The sequence below is a fragment of the Trachypithecus francoisi genome, unplaced genomic scaffold (genome assembly GCF_009764315.1).
Source record: "Trachypithecus francoisi isolate TF-2019V2 unplaced genomic scaffold, Tfra_2.0 Lachesis_group0, whole genome shotgun sequence".
Lineage (NCBI taxonomy): Eukaryota > Metazoa > Chordata > Mammalia > Primates > Cercopithecidae > Trachypithecus > Trachypithecus francoisi.
In genome coordinates, this window is record NW_022681453.1 from 179,479,219 (window position 1) to 179,501,167 (window position 21,949).

The window sequence follows — 21,949 nt, forward strand, 5'->3', positions numbered from 1 at the left end:
ACCAGAAAATTCTAAATGAAGAAATGTGAATAGATCAGAAAAGATCACCTTAAAATGATATAACTTGGTTATCTATATTTAAAAAATGACTAAATTCTCTTTAATACAAAGGGAAACAAATCTTTGACTTTTTCCTAACAAAGAAAAAAAAATTATAGAATATTCCTATTAAACTAATATCAAATCTCTAAATGAGGATACAGGATTTAAAATATTCCATAATTTGGTCAGAATAGCATAGAAAGTTTTTAACATTCACAAAAATTCAAATGCATATTTAGATGTATTAAGTATATTAACATTTATCTTGAAGTGATTTTATATTTAAACTTCATACAAAACAAAAATTAAGATTTTTAAGTTTTTCAAAATTTATTTTTCATGTCCTCAGTTATCTAGTTTTAAGAACAGATTTTTAGATCTGAGTCACTGTCCCTACTCAAATTGTAAGAAGATACACAGTATAAATAATTTCTAAGACATGATAGGATAGATTCTGGTGTGTAGACTCGAAGAGAAACCCTGCAAAATTTGTTAGATTACACTTAAAACGTAAAAGAAATATAACTCATAAGAAAAGTAAAACTACAGGACCAGTGCATTAAAGCTGTTTGATTTTCAGTTTACTTCCATTTTTATGGAAAAATAGAGCCAAGTGGAGTTACATTTTCTTTCCGACTTTCATACTACTTGGTCCTTCTTTATAATTTTTCTAAGCCCCTTGCTGAGTATTTAATTAGAGAAATCACTCGAAGGATACGTCCCAAGCATCAAGAACAGTGGAACAAAATAGATGTTCAATAAATATATTGTTTAATAAATAGGTAAGTTCTTATGTGAATTCTATTTCTGATCATCTTCCTACACTTGTTAACTCACGTGATAGACATGATTAGTACCAAACTAAACTGCCACAGTATTCTAGTCTACCTGAGTACACTCCAGTGTGTCAGCTCACCCCAGGTTGTACTGACAATCTCCTTTCAGAATTAGGCAGGTGATACAATTGATTAAAGCAAGCTCTGTTGTGGTATTGCCAGAATTTGAACTATTCCTATCCTTAAAACAGTGAGGCACTACCATTTCTAGAACATCCTGTAAGGCGGGACACTTTCATAAGAAAGCATAATCCAAGGACAGACTGTAGGAAAAGTCTGACAATGGAGGTTTAGCCATCTGTAGTCACAACAGTAAATTGACTTTTATTTCATTCTGAACTGATTTGGCCAGCAGAACCAAAACTAGATAGCAACTTACAACCCTAACTCTGCTAGATTGATGCAAGACAGAGGAGGTAGTTCCCTCAAAGGCAACATTAGGAGAGCCATCAAAATGTTCATCTCCCCTAACATGTCTTCCTTATTAAGCTGTCCTTATCCTGAGAATTCCCCACACAGATCACTCATCAGAAGTGGTGGCTCTCGGCTCTTCCTGCACATCAAAAGCCAGATAAAAAGATCCTAGGTTTTTACTGCAGACCAACTCAATCATACTTTCAGGATGAGTAGTCATATTCTGTAAAACTACAAGTGGGATAATGGACAAAGTATAAGAACAAAGATGTCTTCAGGAAGCCACCATAAGCATATAAGTTGTCCAAATTAAGTTCATGCCTTAATTCATTCAGCAAAATATTATGCATTTACTATGTGATAGCAACATCGTGAAAACATACAAGAACAATCAACCCCATTATTTAACATTCAGTACCAGGGCTTGCTTCATGGGTGTGCAACCTCTGCAGCTGAACAAGGCCCTGCCCTCAGAAGGGGTATGCTTGGTTTAATGCTCAGCTGTCAGCATCTTAAGACTCTAGGTAATTTTGGAACAAGGAGCCCCACATTTTTATTTTGCATGAGTTTTTGTAGTAGCCAGGCTTGGAAGGTTGAAACTCAAATATGACCCTAGTGTGACACATTGTCCCCACCTTCTTCATCTCCCCTGCAATCTACTGTATCATAGGGAAATCGTAATGCATCATCCCTGTGCTAAAATTCATCAGCTATTTTCTCCTATGCATTGTGTAATTTCTCAGTTTCTCTCGCCTCTAGCTTGACATAATCTTTTCCAACCGCCCCCCCTCCTCCACAATATTGCTTTACTATTGTAACTGCCGAGACAGGGGAAGAAAAGGTGTCATAAAAGTATCTGAAAAGGGTACTCATGCTCAAGTGCCAGGAAATAAGTCCTGGGAAAGCTGAGAGGCTGACCTTCTAATTTTAAATTGGAGTCAGACATAAAAATTTGACTGTATTGGTTAGATGATATTGGTTAAAAGCTGTAAATGGCTTACAAAAGATTACATCATTCCCCATTCAGAGGAGGAAACAAAAATATCTGGGGCCTCCAGGAGGAAATTGAACATGGGGCACCAAGAATGAAGAGGTGGTAGAATATAGGCACAAGACACCAGGGACAAAGAAAATACGAGGAGGTGGGAATGCTCAATTCACTCATATTATTAACCTTGAGCACCAGGGATGTCAAGATGTGCAACCAGCACAGTCACACAAGCTCCTGAGCAGACAAGGGCCTCATGCTTGGTAATGCTCCACTGTTGCCATCTTGAAAGTTAGTAGTTTCTGGAAAAGGAACCCCACATTTTTACTTTACACCAGGCTCTGCAGATTATGTAGCCTGTCCTACTTAGCACTATGTAAAGTGGTTAACATGTATTTGTCTAAATACATGTTAATACATGACTAAATATATGTATTTAGTCCCTGAAAATCCACAACATATTACTGCGATTTTTTTTTTTTTTGGCATGAGGAAACGGGCATGGAGTGGTAATGTACTTTGCCAAAAAGCACACCACGAAGAAGTGATGAAGCCGGAACTCGCATCCGGGTTTTTCTGACTGCCAAGCCAGTATGGTTTTTAATGACAGTGATAGGCTGGCTTTCCAAGTAAAGACAGGAGCAGGTGGCTCAGTCGGCTAGACTGCAGGGGACGTAAACAGGATTAGCTAGAGGACAAGGTAAGAAGGTTGAGTAAATGAGATCACTGTAGTCCCTGAATGATTATAGACGCTTTCCTATGGGACAAGGGAGAAACATGAAAGTGACATATTTGAGAGTTGGACTTTAGGAATTCTATTGTGATAGTGTTAAGGTATTTTGTTGAGCAAACAAAGGCATGGAGAAGAATATCTGGGGCTCACGTAGTCCTTCAAAAATATGAGGTAACAGGATGAATAATAATGAAAGCTAATGTTTATCAAGTGTTTACTCAGTGCCGGGCACAATGCTAAGCACTTTACAGTATTTAAGCATTATACCAGTCAATCCCCATCAAAGTTCTGTGAGGTAGGTAGTTTTTAACATATCCTTGTGTCATTGATGGAAAAAATAAAAGGAAAAGCAAGTTTCAGTAATTTGTTCATGGTCATGCAGCCACTGAGTGGCAGAGGCATTATTTACTTCAGAATCAGTCATTTAATCTTCAATAAGAATATTTAAAAGATGCCATTTTTAACTTAAAGCATTCTAAAATATATAAAAACTAAAAATGTTATTAAAGAATGCCATTTTACAAAGGATCCAGGAGGAGAGAGTTCTAGCAGATTTGAGAACCTATTGTAAAGGAAAACCATTTAAATCCTTTGGTTCTTGGCACAAAGAGACGCAGATCAATAGAACAGATTGGAAAACTGAAATAGTTTTTAAAACTGTAACACATAAGTACCCCAAAATAGTATTAGGAGGAATTAATTAGAAAAACTGGATAATACTTTGAGGGAAATGATCAGGTTAGATTCATACTTTGCATGGTGCACTAAAATAACTCCTACATGGATTAAGGAGTTAAATACTAAAAATTGAATGACAGTAAAGCCAGCAGGAGATGGAATTAGAATATCAGATTTGTAAGAAAACAGTAACTTCAGCTTTGAAGCACTGGAATAAATTATGCAGGAAAAGATTGACAGATTTGAATACATAAAATTTAAAACTTCTGTACAGTGAAAAAACAGCAAGACTAAATACAAAGGACATTACACTGAAGGCAATATTTGATTTCCATGTTACAAAGACAGCTTTAAAACCCAAATCATGTTACCCTTATTCAAATTTACAAGGAAAACATCAGATCTCAAATATACTTAAAATATGGAAAAATGGATACACTGATAATCATGAAGAAAAATTGTTCAGCCTACCAACAATTAATAAATACATATATGTGTAAAATAAACTTTAGAAAGGTAAAATATCCTATCTCAATAACTCCCCATACTCTCCTTATCCCTACAACACCCAATGTTGTCAGTTAGATTGAACCTGGTGTATGCATTCCTTACTGCTGGCATTGTAAATGTATGCAGACTTCTTAAAAAATCGTAATACAAAGCTAATCAGGCTCAAAGTCGCATGAGTGTTTTTCATAGTCAGCAATTACATTTTGAGAATTTTATCTCCTGGAAATAATAGCAAAAGTAGATGTGAGCAAAAAAATGATGTTTATCTGTTATTGTTTACAATGGCAAAATCCTGGAAACCTAAATGCCCCAAATTATGGGAATGGTTTTATAAATTATGAGAGGGACTACTTGTTATAGAGGGGCAAGCCATTTGAAGGTTTTTATTTTCAGGAGTTTGGTCCAAAGGGATGAGGAAAGAGACAGTGAAGTTAGCTTGAGGGGAAAACAATATTATGTCATTTTTCATTGACGCCTGGACATGTTTATCAATTGGGAACAAGATATTAGAGGAAATAAGAATGAAATTTTGAGAAGGAGAGAGGGGGAGAGAGAAGAAAGGATGGGAAGGGGGCGGGGAGAAAGAGTGGCGAGACTGCAGGTGCAGTGACCTCTGAGGCACAAGCCTCAAAGGCAAACGTGGAAAAGTTTGCTTTGGAGACAAGGGATGTGACTTCCTATGAGAGAAAGTGGAAGAAAGAAACGTATTTGAAGTGAAGGAACAATTTGATCCTCAGAATTTCTGACTTGAGTCTTTCTTGGTCTGGCAGAATCGGATTCCCTTGGCACCTGTGATGCTGTAATTCTGTAACATTTCACAGTTGTTCACTCAGCATTTAGTGTGTCATTTTCCAGCTATGACCAAAAACGTGAGCAAAAGTGCCACCAGGGGGCAGGCTGGGCACTGGCAAAGGACTTCAAAGAGACCATGGAAAAAAGTCTTTTGCTTTCAGCCCAGGGGTCCATTCTTTATTTTTGCAACAACAAATACTGCATCAAGTCCAGAGCAATTTCCTTAATGGTTGTGTTGTGGATATGGATTTTGCTCCATAAACTCAAGTGTGCAAGAAATGTCACAGTACTATATTTTCTCTAAATTAAATCCAACTGCAAGCCACCATCCTAGGCAAGGCTGCTGAAAGTCACTCAGTCGTTATTACAGCTCCCACGGCCCCAAAGGATTCTGTAGAGGTAATGAGGATCTTATTCAGTGCTCATGTTTGTCATTGGTCCATCCAGTGAAATACTTATGACCTGAACCAACATGATATCTTGGTACACTGTGACAGTGCTGTATCCTTATCTGTTAGGATATGGGCGGAAGTTCCAATGTCTGGAACACACGCAGACACACACACACACCCCCCCAGATAACGCCTTAGGTTACACAAAGCAGGGAAGCTGAGGATGATTCCTATCTGTAGAAATTGTCTCCTGCACCCTCCTCTGGCTTGAGGGAAATTTCTCCTCCTTCCTCCTGTGCCTGCCTCTTTGTTGCCTCTATGGTCTCATCATGGGCCAGCTTAGGCTACCAGAACATCTAGGAAGATGGACATCTTCAGAATGCACAAACCTCAGGAGAGGCATGAAGCCCAGAGGCCCTGTCTAATTCTCGGAATCTGGAAAGGAGAAAACACAAGACTAAAACGCAGCCACACCTATATGTCTAAATTGTGTTGCCACATTGGCCACAAGGTTACAGTCCTTAAAACACCCACTTGACAGTCTGACAGCATGAGACAGTTTTCCGGTCGATGACAGAGCTCAAGCATCCCTCAAAGTCGATAGTGGGCCAACCCCGGAATTGTTGCCATGGAGGAACAAAGATGAAGAGACAAACGCTCATCTCAAGGAGCTGCTAGTAACACACAGGTAATCAAGGACTGATGAACTTAGGTAGGAATTGCAAGCTAAAAGCCTGAAGACCAGATCCCACTGACAAATGTGTATCACACATTTCTAAATTATTTGCCAATATTGGAAACATTGAAAACAGTTCATATAAGCATCTGTATATTATCTACCTTCTCTTAATAAGACTTGGCAACCCCGACCTGCATTCCTGCATGGCAATCATGATGAGGAGCTTGAGTAGAGGTTGTTCCCTGTATTAGCTGGGGCCAATATACTTCAGTGTATCACAGTCCCCATCACTCCCTACTGTGTTATGCTCGGGCTCCTCTCATTTATGCTATTTGTCGAGCTTCTATATGTATTTGGGTTTGCAACTCGACTGAGTAAACCAAATAAAATCATAGAGACACAGCGGTAAGTGGCCCACAAGCGTTAATTAAGCTTCTGCCTTTCCTCGATGTTCACCCTGATATATTTGGAAATTCAGAATTATTTCACTTAGACCTTACATGAACAGACACTAAAAGACTTAAGTGATAAACTTGGCTCATGTGCAAATGTTACATGGAAAGCCATTGGCACTCCAGTACAGAGAATAGTATCCTTTTGCCTCATGTATGTGTGCAGAACAATAGACCTGATGTACAAAAACACGTTCGTGCAATGCAGCTTTAGCTGTTCCTTGGCCTCATTTCCCATGACTGTCATTTGAAGGTACCCAGTGGATCAGTGGGTCACAAGTGAACAAGTGTTTACTGTTGTTAGCTGTGGGTGGCCACTCCCATGAAAATTCCTCTGATAACTGGTCTCATCCTGGCCTTAGGCCCCTGAGGTCGGCCTCAGTCTGCAGTAAATGCCAGCTTCATTCTTCTCTATTTTAATTTTCAAGAGATAGGCCAAACTCAGAACGTATGCCACAATAAATTAGAACAGTCCAACAGAAACAAGGGAGGCTGTTAAACTCAAAGAAATTTATCATGAGGACATCTGTACCTTATCTGGCTTTTCTGGAGAGTTCGAGTTACTATCCATAAAACTTATGAATGTTTAAAGACCACAAAACATATTAATTAGCAAATAAGCAAAGTAATAAATTATTCATTGAAACATGCTATTAAATACAAAGGAAAATTCATCATGAACTTCCCCTTAAACATGCACGTACAACAAGAATTGTATTGGTACTTTTGGTTGAAATTGTATAAATCCAGTGGAGTAAATTTAGAAAGAACAATTAACAACTGGAAAAGAGATGAGCATAAAAGCAAGAAAAGCACTGAGTATTCCCTGCCCTTCAGCTGAAGGAACACTCCAGCTTCAGCTGATTGCTGAAGCTGGCCATAATTATATCAGAAGTACCTAAGTGGCTTCTTGACCCTTAGTTGCAGAAAGGCGTAAGAACAAAACTGATTACCATTGGAATGCATGACATAGTACATAATATCTCTACCTGACAGAATACTTAAAATAACATTTTTATATTAGCTTTTAATAGTTCAGGGAAAGAGCATATGATGTCTATAAAACACAGAATATTCATTAGCTAAGCATTCTTGATATCTACATCCCAGCCACTAACCAAATAAGGGGAGCCTCTTAAGTAATATTTAGAACTATTTTCTTTAAAAGGCACTTTAAAGAGTCTAATATCAAACATAAATTTTAAAGAAACTACAACTTGAAAGTGATACCTACTAGGAAACAGGATTTTTTGAAGGATATACTATAAATTCTGTAGCATAAGGTTTAAAAAAGAATCTAATCTTTGAACATTTTTTAAAGTGCTGCACCTTTGAAGACCCAAGTACTTTTAGTGCACAATCCAAAATTGAGTGATTGAATATACTAATGTCAAAGACTGACAAAAGAATCAGAATTCTGAAAAATACACAAGCTTTCAATTGTTGTGAACTTGTGCACATGTGTATGCATATCTACGAGTCCCTAAGATCAGAAGACATTAGATACAGAATTGCTGTTGGAGTGGCTAGAAATAAGTCCAGATACTAGACATGCAAAAACATTCAGAAAATGGGTAAGAGATGCTAAAACCCTCCCTAAAATCCAAAGCAGCAGCCTGTGTGGATGTCTTCACTGTGAGGTTTCCACAGTGACATTTCCACATCACCCTACCAAGATCATGCAGTCTCATCTTCAAGTGCTATTAATCAGAAACCTGCCAGGGAGAAGACTAAATTCTTAAGATATCTGGGATATCATCAAGTTTTATTACCAAACAATAAAACACATCAAGTAGATTTTTAAGATTTATTTCCCCTCTACGATTGAGAAAGGAGCCTGTTATAAATAACATTAGTCACAAATCTGCAGGTCAGCAAATGAAAAAAAAAAACAAAACAAATAACCATACGTGAATATGAAAAGACAGCTTGTTAATTTTAAGAATGTAAATTTTGTTGGCATAATGTAGATTTATGAAATATTGACAAAAGAAGAAATCTTCTACATCAGAGTACCGAGTAATGACAGGACAAAACAAATGAGTGGATTTTTCAATGACATTCTCTGGGTCTGACATTTCCCATCTTATCTTTGCATTCTATCCTCAACTTCCTCGTTCTCAATATCTGATCACTATCGGGCAGCTTCAGAAGAAGCAAACATACAAACTTATTTCGGGAAGTTACTTTAGAAAGCAAAGTATAGGGCTGGGTGCGGTGGCTCACGCCTGTAATCTCGGCACTTTGGGGAGGCCAAGGTTGGGTGAATCGTGGGGTCAGGAGTTGGAGACCAGCCTGGCCAACAGGGGTAAAACACCATCTCAACTAAAAATATGAAAAATTAGCTGTGTGTAGTGGTGAGCAGCTGTAATCCCAGCAACTCGGGAGGCTGAGGCAGGAGAGTCAGTTGAACCCAGGAGGCGGAGGTTGCAGTGAGCCAAGATTGTGTCACTGCACTCCAGCCTGGGTGACAGAGTGAGACTCCATCTTAAAAAAGCAAAACAAAAAAAAGTATAACTCGACCACAGTGCTGGAAGCTTTCAGGGAAACCTTAGGAAGCCTATTGAAGATCACTATGAACCACCACTAGCAATGCCTCTAAAACTTAAGACCAATGCAGATACTGGGTGTATTTTAGCAAGGAGGGAGAGATGGGAAGGGATGACATATTGAACACAATACCTGGGAACATGTCATAAGAGAAAATAGTTTGCAAACTAATTGATTGAATATTGTATAATGATCCTTAATGGTACAAGAAGATTAAAATATATTTTAATATTTAAAACTTTAAAATTCTTCCTTACAAAAATTTTGTGTTAAATCTACATACTATATTTCTCAAGTAATACATGTGGATAATTTTAAAATGGTGAAAACGTACCCATATTGGGATTAATGCTTAATTTTTCTGGCTCTTGGGAAATACCTGGTTGAAACCTGGATAACTTCTGTCTAGATAAAGCACTCGGGGAAATTTGTGGCTTCACTGGATCAATTACTCCACTAAAGTGTATCATTTTAATATTGTTATTTTCACAAACATACACTAATTATAGAAAATTTTCAAACTGAAGATAAATATAAAATCACCTACAATTTTAAAATATTTTGGCACCTCTTTACCCTTAAAGCATACACAGTATATGTACTTAAGTATGTACATTTAAGCATAAAATTTCGATTAGTATACTAGAGTGGCTGTTTTAAACCCCTTTTTAATATGAATTATTTTGAAACAATTTTGTCTGTACACTACAAATTTGTTTATAAGTTATGTACTAAAATTTAACCAGTTCTCTATAGTTGAATATTTAGTTTCTTCTGAAATATTTGCTATTTTAAAATGCCTATGAATGTCTTAGTAGCTTCCCCCCAATATTTCTATAACTATTTTTAAATAATACATTTTTAGAAAAGGAATTTGCTGAAAGACAAATGAAATTAAGATATTTGATATGTTTTATAAAGTTGCTTTTCAGAAACAATGATACAAAATTTACCCAAGAACAGCTTACAGGAGTCTCCTGACGCTCACCAACAGTAGATATCAACATTGAAAACACAGTGATTTGTCAATCTGATTAGTGAAAGATATCCATTACCCAGTTTCCAGTGTTTCCTAACTCCTCTGGCCCAATTTACTCAGTACAATAAATCACATAGGTTGAGTTAGAAAAGTGCCTTAGGATCAGACATGGAGGGCTTTGGATGTCAAAGAGACAAGATTCAATTGATAAGATATATGCTAAGATTTTATTCTGTGGGACAGTGGTTCTCAAGGAAATGCTATTACATGTCTAGGGAATATCTAGGAAATTTGGGCAAATGCTTTGAATTTTCGTGATCTTAAGGGGGTTGCTTACTGGCATTTAGTAGGTGGAGACCAGAGGTGTCAGCTGCCCTGCACTGTGTAGAGTAATCTTGAGTGACATTGAACTGTCCCATGTTTTACACAACTTTTCAAATGTCCTAGTAGAAATGCATGAGGTCAGAAGCCTGATTATAATTATTCAAGCACAGAACCTAACTGTTTTATGTACCAATGACAAATATTTTGTGGCCATTTTTAATAAAGTTTTCTACCATGTAAAGCAAGGGAAAAATGATTTCTGCAGAGTATTCGCAAAAGTTGTTCATCATTTTTGAAAAGTTATATCACTAATACCATACTGTTGCTGTTATTTTCATCACCATCACCTACTTATAATAGTGTGCATTCATAAATAGCCTACATTCATTGTGTTTCTAAGAGTATAAGTAAGAATCTTATCACTTCCTCGTGTCTTCCAGTACTGTCATGCTTAAGTATTTATATAATAAAATTTTTATTATAAACTTTCACATTGTATTATAAAGTCTTATGTTGCCCTTTACAAAACTGCCTATAGGGAGGTCATGTATTCCATTGGTTTCATCTTAGAAGAGTAAAGGGTATATCCTCCTAAATATTGTATTTTACTATAAATAGTGGTCATTGACTCTGACAGGGTTGAGACCTGTTGCTATATGGGACTAGGGGACGGGAAGCAAGTCAGACTTCCAGCCAGAAGAGTGACATGATGAAGCAGAGATGGAGGTAAAGAGGGGCTGACAGTAAAAAAAAAAAAAACTGGAAAAGGAGATGGCAGGAGGCAAAGAGACCAGAAAATGAGACAAATACAATCTAGGGAAGTAATGAAGACGTAAGATATCATTGAGTGAGTCAGAAAGAGGAGCATCTTATGGAGGGCATCTTGAAAAGAGAAGTCATTGGAACTCAGTGATCCAGTATCACACAGTGTCATTGTATTGTTAGGCCACAGACTAAACTGTGTTCTCAAATATTCTCACGTTTGTGCACATACTTGCAAGCGCACATATACGCTTATACCCTCTAACTCTCCAGGTTCATTACCAAATAATCCCTCTCCCCTTCTGCCGCCAAATGGAAGATTTTATCACACCAGTGATTCTGAAATCTGACGGCTCAAACTGACATTAGTCTGCATCAGAGGGGCAAAGCCTTATTTGTGATTCTTTATTCAAGATAAACCCTAAAATAAATTTCAAGTGTGCTTTAAGTACACTACAGGTTATAAATCATACACTTGCATTCTCATTCTACAGTAAGCATAAAACCACATAAACAACGTGTGTGTATATATATACACACACACACACATGTCTCCCTTCCCCCTTGCCAAATTCATGCAGACACCTCGACTTGCAGGAGGAGAATGATAGGGAAATTAAGAAACTCAGGATCAGTGATAATTTGCAGCAGGCATTTTTTTCTATTCAGTAGCAACTATAACAAATGAAGTTGTTACTAGATCAGGCAATGGTTGTAAATGGCAGAAAAGCATTTCCAAAATTAAGGGATGGAGAGTCCAAGATGGACAGTAAAGAAAATAAACTGGATATTTACTGTATGATCCACTTTGGCAAATATTAGGGATAAAAGAGAATGTCCCAATTCCTGTTCAATTTCCAATTAAGATAAAAAGTGCATTACACGCCGGGTGCAGTAGCTTACGCCTGTAATCCCAGCACTTTGGGAGGCTGAGGCGGGTGGATCACCTGAGGGTCAAAGCCTGGCCAATATGGTGAAACCTCATCTCGACAAAAATACAAAAACTCGGCTAGGCATGATGGCGGGTGCCTGTGATCCCAGCTACTCGGGAGACTCAGGTGGGAATCACTTGAACCTGGGAGGTGGAGGTTGCAGTGAGCAGAGAACGCGCCATTGCACCCCAGCCTGGGTGACAGAGCAAGACTCCATCTTGGGAAAAATGCATTATATTCTGTATTATATCCATACTCAATTTCAATTTTTTAAGAAATTGAAAGTAAACCAAGAGTAAAAAGTCCCCAAACATGAGTATCTTGTTATTCTAATTCCTATCAGTCCAACAGTACTGAGATAGTGAAACACATCACATTCTTCATGGGTTTTCTTAATGAAAAAACAATTTCTAGCTTAGAACAATGGTGACCATATCTTAACTTGTAATTTCTTTCCCTACCCTACCAAAAAATGTCAGCCGCATTCCATCAAAGTGAAAAAATGTTCCTTTAAATTCCCACATTGTCCAGTTCCTGCTTCTCTTTGAGTTACTTAACATCTGATACGTATTAAGCACGTTGCTATTTTGCATGTGACAAAAATTTGTTAAGACAAATCCCAAGGTCTATGCTAACTGCCTGAAATAGGTAAGGGCACAGATAACACCATCCATCTCTCCCCATCTTTGCTACCTGATAATGTTTGATAAGAGGTAGAAGACTTCTGTATTGGTCATCTATTATGTTACAGGTTAGGAGGTTTGAACCATGAATAAACAGACAATGACCTGAAGCTCAAAGGACATGCTGCCAAGTGAGGCAATCAGTGACCATGACTTAAAGGCTCTGCCCTCTTCCTTCTAATTAGACTGGGGCAAAAATCCCAAGCTCTTTGCCATGGGAGACAAGGCTCCATGACCCTCCCTCTGCCTGTTAACTCTTCTCACCTCCCATCACTGCTTCTTTGCACCCCTGTGGTCGTGGAACCACATTCTCCTCTTGAGCCTGAGTCCTCATGCTGTGATTCTTCCTGGAATCCACTTTACAATTGTCCCCTGACTGGCATCTGCTTATTGTTCAAAACTCAGCTCTAGTATCACATTGGGGTAGATGCCCTTTCTACTTTCACTGGCACAGTTAATCTCCATTCAGGCACTTCTTGGTTACTTTGTGATTGTCTCTTGTTGTCTCTGGGAATATTGAGTTTCTCAAGGGTGGAGACTCATCCTTTTGATGTTTGTATTTCCAGTGTAGAGTATAGTGGACATCAGCAAATGTTTGTCGCTATCTGAGCAGGGAGTTTTTTGTTGTTTTGTCTTCTAAAGGCTATGGACCACAAAAATGGCTTAAAAAAAATCCTTTTCCCCTGACGGTAAGGAGGGGTTTGCAAGTCAGAGCTTTTACTAACCAGGGTCATAAAGTCAGCTGTGCTGACTTGATCTCACTCAAGAGGGTAGGGAATTGCCTGATTTTGATGGTGCTAGCCCGTGAGAATTTACACTCCACATGTCAAGACCACGTAATCCCCAGTGGAACTCCCATGGGTTCACTTTCAATATGCATTATGTTCATACATCTGGAAAGTGGGATCAAATAGTGTTACTCGTGAGACTCCATAGTTCTTGGAAATCTGAATTAGAGGCAGGATTATAACTGGCAAGGCCATGCTAGGCGGGGAGTAGATGAGACACAAGCAGTCCCTAGAGCCTGGGGCCTCTTCTTACACTGTATGATCAGCCCCGACAGCTGTGTGTGAAGACACTTCCAAGCACATTTTGTTCGATGTTCAACTGAAACCCATTGCTAGCATCTGTCGTCTCTTCTATGTAATCCCCTTGGGTGTAAGACATAGGGCCTTTGTTGAAGACAGAAGGTCTCACGCTCACAAAAAGTATCAGATTTAGACTTTTAACATTATTTCCAAGTAAGGGGATACAACAGCCCAGATGCAGTAGCAGAGTTGAAATAAGTAGTCATTCATCACACAACTCTAACCTTGTGTCCCATGACCAGATGGCACTTCCTGAAGTACACTGTGAGCCAGAACTTCCAACGAATTCCATAATTATCTTACAAACAACCAATTGTTTTGAGTGTGTGTCAACCATGTGAATTTGTTAAATGTAAACAACGTCTACAACTGTTTGGCCTGTCATTACTTTTTAACGAACTAGAAGACACTTCTCTAGATGAGGGCCTAGCAAGCACAGAATTATTTATAGGATCAACAGATAATGTGTACTGAATCAACTTCATCAAAAAGAAAAATACCGTTTACTTATTACTTACCAAATTAAGTTTTGCCCAGAACTCAGGCCCTTCTTCCATCTCTCTGAGGCTCGGTGGAATGTACCAAAAGCAAATATTGGCATATTCAGGCTGAGAATTAGAAAAAATTTAAAATTGTTATCCTAAGATTTATCTTAGATTGCAATTAAATACTTTGAAAACTGTTTCTTTAAGAGTTACCATGTGTATAAAACTTGAACATATCACAATCTTAGAGTAACAATCCCTTCTGCCTTCTGATAACATCCTATTTAAAAATTTCTTCTCCACAGTGTGCACCTAGCGGGCTCTTTCATCTTAATGTGAAAAGATCAGGAAAAATAAGTTTGAAGCTGACTCAACCCAGGTTTGATTGTCAGTGCCTGCTTACATATATGCTCAGAGATGCCCTGGATCCTTTCTCTCCAACACTGATCCTTAAGTTATTTGCTATATCATCAGAGGCTTCCAATAATTATTTTTCTTAAGGCAGCCAAAGTTGGCCCCTACACCTGACAAATGCAAAAGCTTTGATTACCTGTGAGTTAATAGCACACTATGCTTGGACTTCACTAACCAGCACTACTATGATTCTAGCCAATACTGCTTTTGAAAAAAGAGCATCACCTTGACTCCCGGCTCTCAAATATCAGTAAAAGTGTGAATTAGCTAGGAGACCTATTCAAAATGTAGATTCTGAGTTCCTATGTTCAAAATGTCCATTGTCTAAGTCCATCCCAGAAAAGTTTTATGGCAGTTTATGAAGCATGTCAAGTGATTCTGAAGTGGGCAGTGTATGTTCTATGAGAAACTCTCATCTACGCTAAGTAACCATAACCCAGTCATCTTCCCTGCTGGTCTGTTTTTCTATGACATGATTTGCTTAAATGTGGGACTGTATTCTAACAGGCTTTAGCCCAGCCTTTGTCATGCAGACAAGGCTTTGTCCTCACTGGACAAAAACATAGGAAGTGCCACGACCAAAAGACTTTGTACTCAAGACGAGGAGATTTGGGACATTATGTTGGGGGTTCACAAATTAGACATACAGAATTGTATTCAGGAAAGATTGAGTCATACACATATTCCTCATTGTCAGTTTCACAATGACAATATTTGAACTGATTTTCATTTTCTGCCATAAACAGTTTTGTAATAACCAATGTTATAACAGTTCTCTAACCATCAGAATTATGCTCTAGTATAGAAAGTTTCAAAGCATTTCATAAAGAGGAAAGACCTATCATCTCATATCTCAAACTCAAGACTGGTGAGAGAGAGAAAATATATATTATATATGTAATATAAATATATAATGTATGTATTATATATATAATGTTTTGAGTTTAGTGGATTTTAAATCATAAGTGAATGCCCAGAAACATTCCCAGTTCAACAAGGTAAGTTCTTGATCTTATCCTTTCATTTCTGAAATTGTTCATATTCTTATTGGACTTGACAAGAAAAGAGCTATAAGTCTTCAAAATAGTTAAAAGTGAAACACTGTAATTCAACTCAATTTTTGCAAACATTTATGAGACTACAATCATTCTTACAAATTACACAATTTATACATGGATTTCTGATGTTTTGAAAGGAATGGCAAAAACTGCAATTACTTTTGCAGCACTGTCACTAGATTGTGTTATGTCAGTTATCGATTTATTGCCTTAGCTACAAATCTACCCTTTTTGAGGGTCCTAAAATAATGTAGGTGGACTCTGCAGATATTTCTCCCTTGACATCTGGTCCAATCTTAGACTTTGTCAGCAGAGGGTGCTGGAGAGACACTGGAGAAGGAAGGACGAATGCCTTTCTGGTGTGCTCACTTCATGGGTCTCCTACAGAATCTGTGGTTCTTTTCAGCAGCACTGGTAACCAGAAACCAAAGCACATCCCCACCCATCGACCTCAGCAGCTTCCCCCAGTACACCCCTTTCAGGTGGCATCAGGTGGCATCACAGCTGACAGGCAGCAAGTGAAGGGCCCATAAATGGCTTTTCCTGGCATACTCCCCTTAGGTGGTTTCATGAGATGCCAGCTAGGCACCTTGCCTTGGATGACTTCTTTGGCACTCCTGGGTAGCTCGCAGTGATTTCCAAGTTGTGGCATGGCCCCTGTGGATGGCTTTCCTCAGCTCAGCAATCCAGACTAGATTTCTAGTGAGTACCACCAATGTAACACCTCAGTAAATTTGTTATCCCATGAGCCAAGGTCATACTATCTCTGAAGAGGTCTAGACCTCAGTCCTGCGAAGGGATGGCCTTTCTCTTGGGTGCTCTATCTCAGTTCCAGGAGTGGTGGCTGCTCTCTATATCTGCTACTCCTGTTCATTTTTAGGTTTTTCATTCTCTTAGGAAGCAATCCTCCATTACTCCAATCCCTTGTTAATAATTCTTGATACTACATTTCCCACTTTACCATGGAGTTCTTGTCTTCTGAATGGACTCTAATATGTGTCACCAAATTTGTTATTCCCTTTCATTTGCATAGGAACATTAGAAAACAGTTGACGATGTTTTATCTGCTGTTATAGGTTCTATATTTTACAAGATAGGACTTAGATCTTTTACATTTTTTAGTAAGTTTGTTGAGCGATAGATCTGATTCTTTTGCCCAAACACTTTTAGAACGGAATGGCTTCAGTGCTTACAACATTTGAAAGCTTTATAAAGTCCTTCTGACAGTTCATTTCATTGGAAGACATTGGATGCTTCATTTGGAGTATCTTTGCTTTGGTAATTTCCCAAATTATTGAGTTGAAAAACATACTTTTGAATTTCTGCAAAAATATTTTTTCCTGTCTCTGCCTACCTGTAGCTTGTATTTTACATAATTTTTAAGAGACTTCTAGGCACTGAGGATTTTCAGAGTAAAAACAATTATACACCACTTCATTCTAATTGCTTACATATATGAAAGTCTGACTTCTTGGGTGTCCTGAGAACACATTTAGACTATGTTCTAAAATCCACAAAAGTAAGAAGGTATTACAGGAGTCCACGTGTCTAGTGAAGGGTACAAAAACTCCGTAGCAGCAAGTGCATTATCATAATCTTTAAAAATTCACAACAAAAGAGTAATGTGCCATTAAAGAAGAGTTTGAATACATTTTATACTGGTTTTCAAATAAAAAATATAAACGTTCTTTATCGATTTCAGGAAGAATTATCAAATTTTGAGACCATTTGGGAAAGAAATTAGTGGTCACTAAGAGGTAGCAGCAGCTCACATTCTGAGTCATATCAAAAGAAATTAATCTCCTTCGCTTATGTCATTAGATCAGAATAATAAAAACAAAGCTAGCACTGTTTTGTTTTAATATATATGCAGAATCCAGCACACAGATTCAGACAATCATGCAAATATAGACTGAAGGAAAAGCTGGAATGGTGAATTTTAATTGACTTCAAGCTTATTAGGTGTTAAGGCTTTTTGTGCTATCCAGTGCTGCCTTTGAAATTTTTCAGTAGTCTAATCTTAAGTTTTGGAGTTGGAAGGATGTGGCTTTGAATTTCAACTTCATCAGATCTTTGCTGGAATGAGTATCAAACTTTCTCAGTTTCTGCTTCTTAAACTATAAAATGTAGATGATGATGTCTGCTCCACAGGGTTGGTTTGATGATGAAAGAAAAAATGTTTTCAAAATTTAGTGCCATATCTGGCACACAGCAAGCACTGTAGTCAGTGACTATTATTTGGGGCCATAATGGTAAGAAGAGATGTCTTTTAAAGTGAATGAGTAGCTCCATTAAAATGTATACTAGTGAGGTACATCACTATGTTAATTTCTTGCTAATATATTTGAAGGGAAACATTAATGTCCAACAAGGGATAACCAAGCTGTCCAACTTAATAAGCAAAACTTTCTGTGTTATAGATATTGACTAGGCATCAGGACAAGAAAATGACTAACACTTTCTGAACTTGGAATGAATAGAGAACAGAGTGTACTGAAGAGAGGTGAAGCTAGAACTGAAGATGGGAGTTATGCCATGAAGGACTTCTTATATGATATGCTTGGAAGCTTGGGCTTGATTCTAGAGGAAGATGGAGTCACTGGAGAGTTTCACTACTCTAGGAAATAGATCTCATTTTCAAAAAGCTGCTCTAGCAGCAGTGTGGAGGTGTTAGGCTGGAGGGATCTGAGACTGGAAATGGGACACAAGTTAGGAGATAGTACCAACCTGAAGAGTGATGAGATCTTGAACTAAGGCAGTGGTTTTGGGAGTGGAGAAGACTAAGCATTCAAGATGTATTTAGCGGGGCGGAAAAGGAGATAGTAAGAACAACATCAAGACTTTTGCTTGGGTGGATCATAGCTCTAATGACCAAAAGAAGAAAGTAGAATTTTGGTAAGGAAAATACTACACTAAGGCTTTAGAAATGTTGAATTTGAGGTGTCTGTGGCACCTAGGAGAAAATTTCAGGATATATTCATATACAAAGGCCTAGAGTTTAGGAGCTAAGTTGAGGATGAGGAAGATATAAAGAGGCTATTGATAACAAAGTTCTGGATGTGAAGAAATTTCAGGGAGACTGTGTGGCCAAAGATGACAGAGTGTAGAAGAATATTTAAGGGGGTGCACTGATGAAAAGACCCTTAATGTGGAGACTGAAAACAAGTCACATGGAATGAGAGACTGGGAAAGGAAATCAAAGAAACTAAGACAGGGGAGACTATCCAAGAGATGGAGTAAATGGATAACACGATGCTACAGAATTTCAGCAAGATGAAGATTAAAATATGCATTGGATTTAGCAATTAGGAGGTAGTTGTAATCTAATTAACAAGATAACAATGTAAGAAAAATCACAATTGCTTGATACATATTAGTAGGTTCACTATTAGAACATGAATAATTAGAGCTATCTGGAAGAGGAATGAACTAGTGAATTCTCTGCAAATAGGAAGTATTCAATCAGAGGTTGACCACTTGTTAACAGATACTGTTAAGATAACTTCCTGCACAATGCAGGAAAGCTGACTATATGTCCTCGAAGATCTTCTGTAGCTCAAAGTTGATGAAACATTAATAACTCCTCCTAGTGTAGACCTTGAGAAAAGAAAAAAAATTGAATAATTAGGGCTCTCCCAAGAGATAAAAATAAAATATGTGAATGATAGTATAAGAATGAATATACCTCTAGGAAACGTCTATTAGATCTTAGATCCAACACAGAAAAAGAGATGATTTTCAGAAGCCTATGAATAATTCAGAATTGAAATAATAACTTTCAGTCATCTTCAGGAAATGTATTTTTGTTCTTTACAGGAAAAAAATTCAAGTACTGGGTATTGTCCTGTTATGTTCATCTACAATTTCCAATGTTCCACTTAACTTTCTCCTTGCTGTTAGACAACAGTTGACACATGTACTCTCACTCTCAAATACACATGTACATATACATATAGAAACATACGAATGCATATATAAGCAAAAAGACTATCAACTTAATACTTACATGTGACATTCAAGGTCTAATTCTGCTTTATTTCTTGGGTGTAATGAAAAGTGGCAAATGCAGATCACATACAAAAATTCTCACAGCAGGAATTCTGGAAAACCATTTAGAAAATCACCTTCACTGCTTATAGGCCAGCTGGCTCCCACAGATGAAAAATCCAGGGGCAGAAGGCTGACTAATAATTAAATCCTACCTTAGCTTTCATTGCAAGGACTTGAGTGTTTGCAGTTTCCTTAATGATAATGGTAAGTGGTTCCTCTCTTTACTAAACCTTTAGGAAGAATATATAAACAACTTTTTCATCGGCCCATCTTTATTCTCACTTTCAGCTCTATCAAAAAACTGTACAGTTCTAATGTGTACAGGACTTTTCATAAGCGCTATAGCTCCCATCACCAGAGAAAATAACTCAAATTTGAGAAAATAGGAAACTCAGACCTGAGAAAATATAAAGTAATCAAACTCAATTCAAGTAAAATAACTGCTTTTTCTCCCATACAAGCTTAGGTATGCACCTCTAAAAACTATAGACATTTTCTTACATAGTTATAATGCCATTATGCTTCACAAAATTGACAATTCCTTGACACCATCTAATCTCTCCAATTGTTACAAAAATTACTTTTTACAATTGGCTTGTTCAAACTGGGATTTCAACAAGGTCTATATGCTTTATTTGGTGGTTATGCCTCTTTCATCTCTTTGAACCTAAAGAGATGATCACTACTTCCTCCTTTTTTTCCTCACGTCACTAGCCTATTGAAGAAACCAGGTTGTCTGTTCTGTAGAAGTTTTCATGCTCTAAATTTGTCTTTCTAGTACTACCAGAAAGTTGTTTAACTATTAATTATTTTGGAGTGCATGCAAGATCTTCCGTATCTCTAGCTTTCTGAAACTTTGGAAGCTTAGAACTTTCTAATCTGGTGCTTCCTTTGTAGATAGTAGTGGAATCCATGGTCTAGATTCTCTGGAAAGTATTTCCCAAACTTCCCTGAGGGCTATTGTCATATTGCACTTTGGCTACTAAAAAGTTTCCAAGTTTGTCTTCCTTATTTTTATCTTGTCCTCTCTTCACTATTGCTTTTTCAACATTCCTCTCTTCTCATGACATCAAGCATAATCTTATAAAATGTAAGTTAAACCCCTGTCTTCTTAAAACATCTCCAGTGACTACATTTGGAATACAGGCAAAAGGCCTTACCTTGACCTACCTGACCACCACCTGATCTGGTCTCTACCCACCTCTCCAATTCCATCACCTGCTGCACACTCCCCTTCATTCAATACAACTTTTTTTGGCTGCTCAAAGATAGAACTCTCTTCAGCTTTAAGCCTTGCGTTGTTTACCAATTCTGCCAGAATGTCTTTCCCCCAAATATCTGCATGGTTTGCTGTTTATCTTTATTCAGGTCTCAGCTCAAAGATAACCTTAAAATCCCCTACCTAGATTACCCAAACCAAATAAGCCATCCCCATTTCAGCATTTTACCCTCTTCCCCCCAATACATCTATAACCTTGTCTAATTATATACTAGATTATCTCATGAACATGTTTTATTGTTTTAAGACTCTTACTACCTGATTTCGCGATTAATTAATTTGCTTATTTAGTGCGTTTCACTTTCCAGTCAAATGTAAGCATCATGAAATCGGGGACCCTTTTTTGTTTATCTCCTGTGCCTAGAACCATCCCTGACACATAGTAAATTGTTCAATGCATCTTATTGAATAAATACCAAAAAAACAGCTAGCTTTCTTTTTCTTTTTACTTTACTTTACTTTTTTTTTTTTTTTTTTTTTTCTTCTTTGAGACAGTTTCACTCTTGTTGCTCAGGCTGGAGTGCAGTGGCGCGATCTTAACTCACTGCAACCTCCACCTCCCAGCTTTTAGCAATTCTCCTGCCTCAGCCTCCCAAGTAGCTGGGATTACAAGCATGAGCCACCATGCCTGACTAACTTTTGTATTTTTAGTAGAGACAGGGTTTCGCTATGTTAGGCTGGTCTCAAACTCCTGACCTTGTGATCTGCCTGCTTTGGCCACACAAAGTACTGGGATCATAGGCATGAGCCACCAATGCCCAGCCAGCTAGATTTCTTATATACAGCACAGGCTCCAAGACTAGAATCTCTAGGTTATATTTTTACATTG

At 37.8% G+C, this 21,949-nt stretch overlaps 1 protein-coding gene across 1 annotated transcript in view; it reads right to left on the bottom strand.

Annotated features, from left to right (window-relative positions):
- The window catches only part of GADL1 (glutamate decarboxylase like 1), a 166,539-nt gene that overhangs the window by 35,776 nt on the left and 108,814 nt on the right, over positions 1-21,949 (bottom strand). The window contains exon 14 of the mRNA XM_033212882.1: positions 14,353-14,442. Within this exon, the coding sequence (XP_033068773.1) occupies positions 14,353-14,442 (90 nt within the window). The remainder of the gene's footprint in view (positions 1-14,352; positions 14,443-21,949) is intronic.